Raw genomic sequence first — 13,527 nt, forward strand, 5'->3', positions numbered from 1 at the left:
TTGTTGGAACTCCCTGCACCAGCTGATGTTTGCAGTTTCAGGGGACCTGTTCAATGGAAAGATGAGCAGGTGTCACCTGCCGGCTCCTGGGGAAGCTATGTCAAGGCCCAGCTGTGTGAGTTTAGCCAGGTTGCGTGTTCCCGTGATTTGTCTATCCCTCTGCACAGTGAAGCCTGGAGGGGACACAGGGAGGGTGCTCAGCCAGTGCCGGGGTGAGAGTCCCTCTTAGGAAGGGAAGGAAGGAGGCTGCTCACTGTGAGGGCCTGCGGTTGGGGGACCAGTTCGGATTCTGGCTTCTGGCTGAATGATTCTTGGAAAGCCCCAGCCCCTCCAGGCTTCCGTCTGTGCAGCCGGGCCCCAACCATTTGGGCAGTCAGCACAGACCCCCATCAGAGGGCACAGTCCACCATGCAGTCAGCAGTGTCACTGTAGGATTTTGGAGTTGGAAGGGACCTAGGGTCACCTGGTCAATCTATTCAGTGTAGAGAGAAGAAACGGAGGTGCCAGATGAGGAATGTTGCAACACAGGTTATTAGAGAGCCGGGCTGGAATGCAGGCTTCCTGATTCCTGCTCTGCCACCCTGTCCACTCCAGCATGCTCCTTTCTGTACTGGAAAATCTTTGGAGTAGAAACAGCAGCATTATGCTTTGAAGCTTGACAAGGTCTGCAGCCCTGTTTGACTGCTCCTTGAAGCCAGTGGTCATGCAAGGTGTGGGCCTGGCTCTTCCCTCTGCTTGGTGGAGGAGAGATGGTGGCCGCTAATCAGCCAGTTAGGAGCTGTGGGTTTCCTGCACCTGGCATCTGTGCGCCCCCTCGCTCTGCTCCCCCATCCCTGTCCCCTCCAGTGTCAGTGAGTCCTCTTGGCTGTGTCTCCCTCCAGGTTCCAAGCCCTGCGTCTGACGATGCTGCAGCGCCTGGAGCAGCTGGTGGAGGCCGAGTAGCTGGCCAGCGCCTGCCTTTTCCAAAGTCCCCAGCAGCCAGTGCACACTGAGTGCCAGTGGCAGGGCCCTGACTGGTCACACTGATTGAAGGCCACTGGCTGAGGAATCCAGCACCCACGCTTCTACCTGTCTACCTGCCTGAGTCCCATGAGTCCCATGTCCCTGGCTCTTGGCTCAGAGGTGAGCACTCACAGGGCCCAGACCCAGGTCTGAGGAGCCAGGAACTCGCTGGGTAGGGTCTGTGCATAGGCTGGCCTGTGCAGTGAGCAGCCCTGAAGCTGTGGCACCACCCACGCTACGTGGCTGGACGGCGTGGCCAGTCCTGTTCACACCACACCTCTCCTGCTCAGGGGATCAGTAGCTGACTGAGCCCCTGGGGCCTGGGCTCCATCTGCTTTCCCAGTGCCTGGCTCAGAACTTCTGCAGGACCACAAGCCGCTGTCCTCATCATCCATATGAACTACATGATCCCTGTCTGCCTTCGCCTCATGCCGCCACTCAGAAGCTCTGCTGGGAAAAGCAGGGGCCCCGGCATATATAAGACGTGCCCTGCTCACAGCCATCACTTCATCTGGCCTCCAAGCCTCTGGTGTAAACCCATGAGCCTCACACAGCCCAGCACCATGGCACCTGAGGTCAGACCAGGAATAAGACCATGAGCATCCCATCTTTTGTCTGCAGCACTCACTCTGAACTTGCCCAGCAAGACCTGAAAGAATTCTTATGAGGATCGTGCTGCAAGAAAGATGGCGATTTGATCACATGGAGGAGGTGGCCCAGGTGGCGTTGGAAGGATCCCTCCTCGTGTGGATGAGAGTCCAGGGACTGCCGGGCAGTAGCTCGGGAAGGCAGGGCTCAGTCCCCATCGCCACTGTCCCATGGATGCCTGTGCCTCTTGCCCTCTCTGGGCTTGCGTTCCTCACTCTCAATACTTCCCATCAAAGGGGCAAAATGAGGAGAAATGCCTGTTTGAGGAGAAAGGGCTTTGAATTCCCTGGGGCCAGATTCTGAACAATTTGGGTTTATCAGCTGATGGAGAATTTCTGGAATGAACCAGAAGGCGTTTGCAAAACTATGCAACAGTTTACATCTGTCATGTGAAGTGTTTGTCCAAAACAGAGCAAGCTAAAGACTTCTCCCACTGGGGCCTGTAGATAGCGAATTTCAAGGGAAGAACTATCAAGTCTTCCAAATAGAGGAGAGATTCCATGTCTGCTTCATGTGGCAGATCGTCACCAGCACCTATAAAGAACAGAGCTTGGGGCAGCCGTGCTGTGTGGACCTACCGTTCAGGGCAAACTTCATGCCAGGATTTCGCCTACCTAGCTCCCTCGTCACAAAGACGCTCAGAGAGATGGCCGGGGAAGGCCTGCCGCAGTTCCCGTTTTCTCCACTCGTTTGGCAGCATAGTTTCCTAGGTGCTCAATAAAGGTGCGCTGTACTGGAGTTAGGACCAAGCTTCCTTTTTGCCGTCTGTCTACCCTGGCCCCCACTCTAACCCCTGAAACTCTTATCCTACAGTATTTATGGCCAAGTTTGGCAGAAGAGCCAAAGCTGAGCTACAGCCTGCTGCACTTGACACTGACGTGACTCCTTCATTTCTGTGCATATCCTGAGGACTGGTTGGGGCCTGAGGCAGAGGCGGCCGTTAGGCTTGGAGGAGGAGTCATCGGTAGGGGTCTGTGGGCAGCCTGGAAGATGAGCGACAGGGTCACCCTGAATCACAGAGTCTCAGCATCAGGAGGACCTCAGGAATCTTCCAGGCTGGGGCTCAGGTGGCATAACAGCAGGGCCTAGGAGAGAATGGGCAACAAATCAAACAGGCTGCCCCAGGTCATTTGACTCCTCAGCCAGTATTCACAACCTCAGCTCTAGGACAACTGCCAGTCCATTGTTCAGCAGTAACCGAGTGAATGCCTTGTGCCAGACCTGTGCTCAGCCCTGGAAGGACAAAGACAGAGCTACGGTCCACCCTGTGCTCAAGGGTCTCCTCATCAGGAGGATCAGGCCACATACCCAGGAGGGTCAGGGGACCAGCAGAGCAGAGAGCTGGTGAAGGTCACTGGAAGGAGGTCCGAGGCTGCACCCACCGTGACTAAGACAGTGTGTGTGGCATTGTGGCCTGAGAGACACCTGCCAGCCTGGGAGCAGGACAAGGTCCAGCAGATGGGAAGCCATTGATCTGTAAGCCCCTCTGTAAGCATGGGCCGATTTTGTTTTTTCGTTTTGGGGTGTTTTTTCTTTTCGCAGTTGTTACAGTAGATTTAATTTAAGGCCTATCTAGGTAAGTGTCTCTTTTGAAATAGACATTTTCAAAACTAACTTGTGAATATCATAACTAAGAAAAATTACTAGCAAGTTGCACAGCAAAGGGGAAAATGTACACTTCTACAATCATCTGAGGGGTTAGCAAATCTTTTTACCAACAATATATTTGCTTTTCATCGGCAACTTGAAAAACTGCTAATTCAGCTCACCACAGTACCACAATTTCAGACTTTCTCTGCTAGGCTCTGTGGCTTCCTGCTGGTTTATGTGGGAGCTCCATTTTCCTCTCTCCGTAGAGATCACAGCATTTCTCATAGGCTCCTTCACTAACTGGTATCTCAGGTAATAAATGTATCCAATGATAATGTGAAGATTCCTGTGAAAGTATCTTCTCCTAAAAAGGACTGTCTTCCCAGGCCAGGCCTCAGGAACCAGAGAAAATCATAAACACAGGATGAAGTCAACATGATTGCAAAAGAATGACTGGACTCAGGAAAAACAGGGTGGTTTGCCCAGAACAAATTACCAGAAAGAATCAAAAAACAGCTTGTTTTTCCCGTGGTGATAACCATATGCTACCTGCTTAGAATGTTTACCAGAAAATGGATTAAAGACCTTCCCACTATCAAAATAAGCCATGTGTTCACCCGGGATACATCTGGCCCCTTCCTCCCAGGGAAACAAAGCAAAAGGCTGATCCAGTCTGAGCAGGTGACTTGTGGAGGAGCAGGCAGTGCACAGTGTGCCCCATGTGGGTGGGACGCAGGTGCCCTGCAGCTGCAGAGCAGGATCATATCCTTGTCAGGTGCCCGTGGTGGGCAACAGCACCCCTGCCCCTCAGTCCCTTGGTGGTGATCAGGCAGGAAGCGCAATCAGAGCCAAGCTGTTCCAAGTGTAAAAACAAGCAAATGCATGTGCTGTATTTAGGCCCCACCGGCTGTGAGTGTCTGGGAGAAAGCCAGCTGCTGACCTGCCCCTGCACTCACAGCATGTGGGGTGGGGCTCTGCTCCCGCCTGGCTGGGCTTTTAACAGAGATGTTTTCTGCAAACCCAGGAATGGAAATTCCCAGAGTTTCCTTTCCCAGAGAACGCAAAGGAAACAGACAGCAAAGTCTCAGGTTTGGTGGTGTTGACTGAAAGAGTCTGGGTGATATTAGTGAAGGAGTTTATTCAATAATCAGCATGAGGAGTTCGAACCCCGGGAAAATAGTTCAACAGAGCACTCTGATGGAACTGCTCTGGGGGGTGTGAGTTTAAGTGTAGCTTGTATCTCTTTCACAAAACAGTGCATGTGCAGGGGAAAAAAAAAAAACTTACAACTAGATTTCATGTATATCAAAAAAAGGGATACATCTGGGCTTTTCTCTAGATTATACATTGAAGGTAACATAAACAAGAATCCCTTGTTTATACATCAAACAAGTTCAGAGATGCTGCCGTTATGTGTGTGGAGGAAGGGGAGGACGAGGATTGTTAATTAGTCCCTCAATTTCTAAGAAATGCAGCTGGGAAATGTGAGGGCGAGGTACCCTTTATCTCTTCCTGTTGTGGATCTGTCCAGCTGGCATCTTCAGTCATGAGACGTGGGGTTACAAGGTCATTTGACACAGCCTGAAGAAGGCCTACACGGCTGCTTCACAGGACAGCGTGGATTTTATTTTTATTGTACTGACTTAAAGCCTATGCAGTTTGCTTGCTAGATTTGCCTGTTAGACCAGGGAGAGGGGTCCCAAAAATCTGTCCACAGTGGACAGAACCATTGTCCGGGGTCCCTTCATGGGAGGTGGACCACTCCTGTCACTGCACTTGGGCCACACATGTGACCGCCTCCCTTGCATTGTTGCCAGATGCAGACCTAAGGCAGCTCCCTGTTGAGACAGGCTTTTCCGTGTGTGTGTGTGTGTGTGTGTGTGTGTGTGTGTGTCTGCAAGGGAGTGGGCATGCAGGGGACAAAGCCATAATAAAAGGAAGCTAGCTTGTCAGGACTTTTCTTAGCCCAGAAGCCTATTTTTCCTAGAATGAGCCCTTCACATTCATTAGGGCTCGCAGCACACTGGTCCCTGCTGGGTGCAGTTTCCCAGAGAAGCCCCAGCCATTAAGGAGTCTGGCCTCTCTTGGTCCAGTTCCCCTAGAACAACATGCTTTTAGGAGGAGGTGGTGGCATAGCCTGTCTTTGCTGCCCTGACTGTCCATCCTTCCCACTCCCTCCCCAGTTCTCCTTTGTGTTTTGTAAATATCAGGTGTGACCATTTTCAGTGATTTAATTTGCTTAAAAATAACCTGGAATCCCATTTGAGAGATACTGCTATGTAGAGCTTAAGAGCAGAGGCTCTGGAGCCAGACTGTCTGGCCTCAAAGCCTGGCTCTGCTACTTAGCAGTATGTGATCTTAGGCAAGTTGCTTGCTTGTGGTTTCTCATCTGTAAAATGAGGATAATAAAAGTTCCTATCTCTTAATGTTGTGGGAGGTATGTCAGTGGCTCTGCTGCAGTAACAACATCCAAGATCTTAATAGCTACAACCAGAGCATTTATTATGCTCACATGTTACGTGTGCCTGCAGGTGGGCTTATATGGCTCTGCTCCACGTGTCTTCTCATCCTCCTTGGGACTTATTATTCTCGAGGCAAAGGGAAAGAACAGAGTGGTGGCAGAAACACAGTGACCCAAAGCTGCTTCTGGAATGTGGTACACTTGGCGTCCACTCGCATGCAGTTGGCCAATACTAGTCACATTCAAGTCAACATCACTGCGACGGCAGGTAGTTCGCTAGGAGGCGCTGAAAGTCACACAGCACTAAGCAGCGATGTAAAATCTGAGAAACGCTGAGCCAATGCTCAGAACAATCATAGCACAGGAATATTCAATGACGTACTACAAGCGCTCCCGACAGTGCCTGGCACACGCTAAGCATTCAGTAAGTGCTATTATTATACTAATAAGTAAGTTGAGGGCATACAACCCTCTCCCTGTTTTCTCTCCCTCTGTCTGCTTTTCCCCTGTATTCTTCCTCCTCCTCCCCACTCCTCCTCTTCTGTCTCTGGCCTCTCTTCATCCTTACCTCCTACTCTGCCCACTCTTAGCCACCCACGGTGCTTTATTTCCTGACTTTCATCTCTCTCCCTTTTAAAATTCATCTTTCTTTACCCAGTTCTTTACCCCTCTAATCTACACATCTCTCGGCCTTCTGTAGCTAGCCCGATTGTTTTCAGGTACAGGAGAAAGGGGGCAATCCACCTTTATGTGGGACATGGAAAGAGTTTTAATTAATGACTGTCTTACTAATAAAATGTTTTTGAATAAATTGTATCTTATTATTTTAATGTTCATAGAGCAAAGAGTCCCAGCGGGTCATTTTTGCTCATGAAACTTTTCCTAAACTATCTCTGGCCATAGCTCCTTACCCCCACCTCCTCCAATCACCAGCATCAACCACTTATAACAATAATTTAGTAATAAAAGTAATAACAATGTGTTATGCATTGAGCTAAGTGCCTTACATTATCTCATTTAATCTTTACAACAGTCCAGCTATTATCTAGATTACTGAGTTGACATTCCTTATCTAGGCTTTAGTCAGTTTCATGCTTTGCCATCTGCAAACCAGAAAGCTCCAGGCTGAGGTCTGAACCTTTGATCTAGTGTGGCCTCTGCCATCAACTCTCTGTGTCACTTCAGGCAAGTCTCCCTCTCTCAGCTTCATTTTACTGATCTGCAAGATAGGATGATCCCTGCTTCATGAGATTATAGTAAAGATGAATGACCAGAGAATAGATGTAAAAGCACTTTAAACAATGAGGCATCTTATAAATTCATACATTCAACAAATACTTGCTGACTGCCTGCTACCTACTGTTCTTAGCACTGCTAGACCCAACAAAGAACAAGAGACAGATCATGACAGCTTTGCGTGCCACAGTGAGGCCATGGGCTTTTGCTCTAATGACATGGGAAGCCTGTGGAGAGTTTTGAACAAAATGAATGACATGATCTGTCTTGGGTCTCAAGAGGATCGCCCTGGGCTGTCAGTAGACTGTAAGGAGACCAGTGAGGAAGCCATTGCAATAATCCAGACAGGAGATGACAGCAGCTTTGTGGGAGTTATAGCAGTGGAGGTGTTGAAAGGGGCTCAATTCTGGACATAGTTTTAAGATAAAGCCAACAGAATTGCGGAAGGACTGGATTTGGGTTTGGGGTGAAAAAAGAGACAACAATGACGTCAAGATTTTTGGCCTGAGCAACTGGAAACATAGAGGAGTTGCCCTCCATTACTGGGATGAAGGCGGTTGAAGGAACAGGTTAAATGACTATCAGAAATTCATTTGGGGGGATGTCCATCGCACATGTACATGGTGCTGGGTAATCAGTTGGATATACAAGTCTAGAGTTCAGTAACATTTGCATCCTAGCGTCAGACTGGAGGTCCCCATTCGGAGCCTTCAGCACATACAGACGGCATTTGAAGCCGGTAGACTGGAGGAGGTCCGAGGGGGAACGAGGGCACTCAGAGAGGAGGAGAGGCCAGATGACCACGACCCACCCGGCTGGCTGAGGAGCCTGTGGGAGAGGAGAAGCAGGAGAGATCATTACTTAAGAGAAGCAAGGGGATGGTTGAAAATCACCAGACTTGGGAGCCAAAAAGAGCCGTTCCAATCCTTGGTGGTCCACTTACACACCGGGTGAACTTCAACAAACTTCTCTAAGCCTCGCTTTCCTTATCTGTAAAAAGAGTAAGATCACTCCCACTTGCAGGGTCTTTGGGGTGATAATTAAATCAGGTGACTCATGAAAAATATCAGGAACAGTTTAGGCTCTCCGAAAGTACCTCTTTCTAATTAATAAGTGCTTAGTATTTGTAGAAAGGATGAAGTCTCGGGGTTGGGCAGGCTGGAGCTGCCTTTCAGAAGCAGCGACTGACCCAGGCCAGGGTCGGCCGGCCGCTCCTCCTCCGCGAAGGGAGCCGGCACAGGTCTGGCGGTGCTGGGGCTCCACGCCTTCCGAGGGCTGGGGGAGGGAAGCCAAACAAGAAGAAACAAACGTTTCTTCTTTCGGGTGGGCTCGGGACCATAGAGGGTCGCTCCGCCGCGTTCCTAGAGCGACCGCGGCGGCGCCGAGAACCGCGTCCGCACTTCCGGCGGCGGCGGGCAGCGAGCGGGAGAGCGAGGGCGGCGGCCGCCCGGCGCGGTGAGTGGGCCCGCTGGGGCGCGGCCTCGGGCTTCCGCTGCCCGCGGCGCTGGCGGGGGGCTCGGCGCCGGGCGGGGGGCGGTGACCGAGGGAGCGGGGCGGGTCCGGCCCGTGAGGAGCGGCCGGCGGAGGCCACGGAGGGCGGAGGCCCGCGCGGGAGCCCCGGCCCGTGAGCGGCAGTCCGTCCGCCTTCCGCCAAGCTTCAGGGCTAAATAGAGTGAATGGTCATTTGGGCACCGCAGTGATTTACAGATTTCCCCTCATTTACATTTCTAACACCCTGATGATGCAGCAGCTCTGTCCAGTTGGACAACTGTCCAGCCCAGTTGTATGTAGGAGGAAACGGAGGCACGGTCCGGTTACGCGGGTTCGCGGGACTAGTAGCTCCTGTCACTCAAGCTGAGCTTCTCCCCTGCCCCCGCCGTCCAGTTATGCCGGGCACGGTGGGAGCACTGGACTTGGCGCTGGAAGGTGGGGCTGTCCGTCCCTGCGCCGCTAAGAGACGCTAGGGGTTGGGAACCTGGCCCAAGTCTTTCCAGCTGTGTGCCTGCCTCTCCTTAGCTGTAAAATGCAGATACTCGCATAAAGTTGCTATGAGAATTTAAAAAGATAATACACAGGCTACCTGTTAGTATGATTTCCTCATCTGTAGTGTTCTAAGTGGATTAGATAGTCTCTGAGTTTCCCAGCAGATCTGACGTATATTGTATAAAAAATACATGTTGTTTTCCAATGTGTAATTACCGTTATAGCTATTTTTTGAACACTAATACCATGTACCTAACAAATGTCTCCTTGTAATAGGTGTTCTACAAATATTTACTAAAGTTAAGGAATGAGTAGTGCTCTCTGTAATCTTGTGTTGCATGCAGTTTGCTCTTTGTGATACTTACCATAATTACAGCAGATAAAATTATTAAATGCCAGATAAAGTTCTCAGCACTATCAGGCCTGGAGTCTCAATTATACAGGATGAAGGAAAGGCAAGAACAATGATGTAATTTGTGTTTTCAGTTGTTTGCTTTGTAAGCCGGTATTCAGAGTTCCAGGGTAATTATTCCCATTTTAAAGTCTACTTCCTGACACAAGATATGGAAAATAGTTGCAGTAATCAGTATTTTTGCAGCCCAGCTTCTCCCACATTGTTGCCTATTTGGAGTTTGTGGCTTGTTTGTTTATGGCCATTATTTTAAATAACCTTGTAAGTCAGTAAATGAAATTAATTTATTTGGAATTTTGAGTTTTTGCATCGTTGGGGTATTTTTAAAATTCTATCCTATTTTTACACGTAAACTTACTTTCTCTGACTTCTTTTCTTGTGTTCTGCCTACCACCTTTTTTTCTACTCAGTTTCATTCCACTATCTGGTAAAAGTTCTTTTGAAATTTTTCTCTCTCTCCAAAAACAATCCTCTTGTTTCAAGTTTTCAAAGAATTGTCTTTTTGCTTGGGTCGTTAGAATCTAGAAAATATAATAATAAAGCATCTCCTCTTCACTGATGTTTTTCTCGTCCAGCATTTATTGAATTGACTCACAGAAACTTACCACTCTTTATACAGTAGTCCTACTTTCTTTCTTTTTTTTATAACTTTTTATAATTTTTATTTGTTTATTTTTCCCCCAAAGCCCCAGTAGATAGCTGTATGTCATAGCTGCACATCCTTCTAGTTGGTGTATGTGGGACGCGGCCTCAGCATGACCGGAGAAGCAGTGCCTTGGTTCGTGCCCGGGATCCGAACCTGGGCCGCCAGCAGCAGAGCGCGCGCACTTAACTGCTAAGCCGCGGGGCTGGCCCGGTAGTCCTACTTTCAAAACCATTTATGCTATAAAGTTAGAGCTAAGTTATCTATAGTTGTGAAAGTAGAATGGCTAACAAATAAGGATAAACAGAAATATTTAGTAAAGTAGTAGTATTTGTCATTTCTTTCTAAGTTGGACACCTCAGTTAGATAGTTACCAGTAAGTAAAAGTTTAACGTGGGAGTAAATATTAAAACATAATGGTAGTCTATTACCCAAATTTTGATTGTCCTTTGGAGTTATTTTTTCTATTTCCATTAAGATATTATATTGTCTCCACTTTTTAATCCTTCAGAATTACATACTCACTTGATAATCCCTAATAAAAACTAATAAACTCTGAAATTATTAAAATTATTTTGCAAATATTTTTCCCCAGAATTGTCTTTGCTTTCATATGTATTGAATACATTTTTAATTTAAATATGGATGCAATTTTGATGTGTTGAAGAGGTATTAAAGTTGAATAATTAACAAATCATCTGTAATTTGTTTTTTATTTTTTCTTTTACACACAGAAAATTCTGAGCTGTATAGCTCTAGCAAGTAAAACGTTAGTTCAGAAGAAAAGAGTAGACTCGCTTAATACATTTGGCTCTTCACCATGCGATTAGGAAAACCTAAGGGAGGTATTTCTCGGAACTCGAGCAAAGGAAAAGCCTCTGAGAACCAGCGCAAAACCATCCGGCAGCGGCAGAGATGGGGAATGACTGTTCAATTTATCTCAAGCTTGAGTAGACTGAGAAGAAGCTTGGATGAGAAGCCCTATAAATGTAATGAATGTGAAAAGAGTTTCAGTCAGAGCTCAACTCTTTTTCAACACCAGAAGATCCATACTGGAAAGAAGTCTCATAAATGTGCTGATTGTGGGAAAAGTTTCTTTCAGAGTTCTAATCTCATTCAGCATCGACGGATCCATACTGGGGAGAAGCCCTATATATGTGATGAGTGTGGAGAAAGGTTTAAACAGAGCTCAAATCTCATTCAGCACCAGAGAATTCATACTGGAGAAAAACCCTATCAGTGTGACGAATGTGGCCGATGTTTCAGCCAGAGTTCCCACCTTATTCAGCATCAGAGAACCCACACAGGGGAGAAGCCCTACCAGTGCAGTGAGTGTGGCAAATGCTTCAGCCAGAGCTCTCATCTTAGGCAGCACATGAAGGTGCACAAAGAGAAGTCTCGAAAAACCCGGGGCAAAAATATTAGGGCAAAAACTCACTTAGTGTCATCTTGGAAAGCTGGTACACGAAGGAAGTCAGTGGCTCGTCTCCGCTAATTAAGGGACACTGCTTCAGCTGTTTTAGCATGGAGATATTGGAAGGCTAATGACATCGGTCTGAAATAAATTACATGAGGCCAGTATCCTCATTTCTTTTTTATGTAACATGGAGTACAGGGAACTGAAAATACGTTTTGAAAGAACATAAGATCCTTGACCTCATTTGAAATAGCTTCCTGCATCATTCTGACAAAAACAATCATATTTTGATGATGCGTGTAAAAGTGCAGGAATTCCAATGACTACTCAGTTTTAGGACTTTCTATGGAGGCAGTAATTAAAAGGAATTAATTCCATTAGTTTTGGAGTTCTGCAACAGATGAAATTTTATGTTTGTAAAGTTTTTGTAGTATATTAACCATTGGTTTGTAAGTGTGACTCAAGGTTCAGTGTATTAAAATGTATCCGTGTTCACAGATTTTTAATTAAGGCCCATCACTCTGTGTTAGCTTTCTTTTGTTTATTCCCTTCTGCTTATGGACAGTTATTAATGAAAGGAGTAGAATTTCCCTGTTTTTCACCAAATTCTTAGAAAGAGGTAGTCTAGAAGCCAAAGTAAGAACTCAATTAGACAGAAGTCTCCTATTCCTGCCAATAGTGTTATTTGTGATGGTGTTACACTGTGTCACTTGTTTTCCACAAGTTGCAATGGGTTTATGTTGGTCCATCCCCATGCTTTTGACTTATTTTGGCATTCTCTTGTGCTCTGACAAATCTGAGGTAGCCTTTGAGATCTACATGAATAAATAATTAAACCATATTTTACCGAAACAGTCTCCACTTGCTAATTAGAAGTTAACAATTTACAGCCTCCCTGACTTCCCCTTTGAGATCCTTAGGATAACCCTGGTTATCTTAAATAAGTGTTTGTCAACAGCAAAACTCATGTACTTTAAATGTCAGTGTGTTATAGCTCAATGTGTAGATTTTGAAATCTAAGTTAACTTTTTCTGAGTTATATGAATTATTTACGAAGTCTAGTAAACATGTTTCTTAACTTCCATCAGAACAGTGCCCAGTGTCGGATGTTCTGATCAACCTTCAGCTCAGGTTTTAATTGCTATTGAATGCTAGCATTCTTTTGATTTTTTTGTGTCTTTTATGATCATACCAGTTCCTGCTGTATTAATGACAGCTACTATAAAAATTTTTTAAAAATGGAATATTTTGCTTACTACTACTTTCTGTTTATTTTTCTCCTGGGAAATTGTTTTAATAATTTAGGCAACATCTAAAATCACAGCTTTTGGAAGAATCACTTGTTTTGCCTATTTTTGATTGCCTCAGACTTGAACTTTGCCTCCTTCCTGGCCCTGCATTTGAATGCAAGGTCATAACAGATGGCCTTGTTGCCAACAGTTTCATCCAATAGGAGGTGCACAAAGTGTACTGTGAGTATGAGGTGACTGCAGTTATCTTTTACAAACGACTTCATCTTGGACAGCTTAGCAAATGTTCTGTTACAGTCAAGTCACTGTAGCAGGGTCATGGCTATGCGGCCATTTTAAGGATCTACTAACTGCTACCATGTTATTTATAGCAGTTTTGTGTCTGGAGTAACTTCTGACTGGGACCAATATCACTTTCTTAAATTTAATGAATTTGCCAATTTTGACAGCAACCACAGGGTCCTGCAACAGAAAAACCTGTGTATGTTGTTAGATTTCATAGTTTACATTTATATCCTGAATAGACTTCCATATTCTCTATAAAAGTAAAGCAAGTACTCTTCAGATTTTGATGTATTTCCGGTTTGACTGTGGTTTGTATTTCTTCTTCGAGCCCTAAAACAGCAAATAGGTCACTAACATTTATGGTGAGCTTTGGTAACTAGCATGTGGCACTGCGGCCTTATGCTCCTTTTGTGAGCGTCTTAGGAGAAATAAATATCACAGCTGCTTTAAATTAGTGAATTCAAGTAAATATTCCACTGCTAGAAGTTCAGTCTCATAGGCACTGCTTCTTTGAATACAGACTTGTATGAAAATACGCTGCCCCTCAATATTCTGCTGAATTTCCACCATAACTCAGGTTTACTCAACTCTGAATACTTT

At 46.3% G+C, this 13,527-nt stretch overlaps 1 protein-coding gene and 1 long non-coding RNA gene across 3 annotated transcripts in view; both read left to right on the plus strand.

The window, feature by feature from the left end:
* RASSF4 (Ras association domain family member 4) overlaps nt 1–3,365 on the plus strand; it is a 35,025-nt gene extending 31,660 nt beyond the window's left edge. For both annotated transcript variants that reach the window (XM_058542939.1, XM_058542940.1), the window contains one exon: nt 882–3,365. In XM_058542939.1, coding sequence (XP_058398922.1) covers nt 882–942 — 61 coding nt within the window. In that variant the 3' untranslated portion in view covers nt 943–3,365. The remainder of the gene's footprint in view (nt 1–881) is intronic.
* Nucleotides 3,366–8,351: 4,986 nt separating this feature from the next.
* Nucleotides 8,352–12,648, plus strand: LOC131406989 (uncharacterized). Its single transcript, XR_009220422.1, has 2 exons — nt 8,352–8,392; nt 10,710–12,648. It is a non-coding gene; the product is annotated as an uncharacterized LOC131406989 (long non-coding RNA).
* Nucleotides 12,649–13,527: the final 879 nt, after the last annotated feature.

The sequence above is a fragment of the Diceros bicornis genome, chromosome 6, assembly GCF_020826845.1.
Source record: "Diceros bicornis minor isolate mBicDic1 chromosome 6, mDicBic1.mat.cur, whole genome shotgun sequence".
Taxonomy (NCBI): Eukaryota; Metazoa; Chordata; class Mammalia; order Perissodactyla; family Rhinocerotidae; genus Diceros; species Diceros bicornis.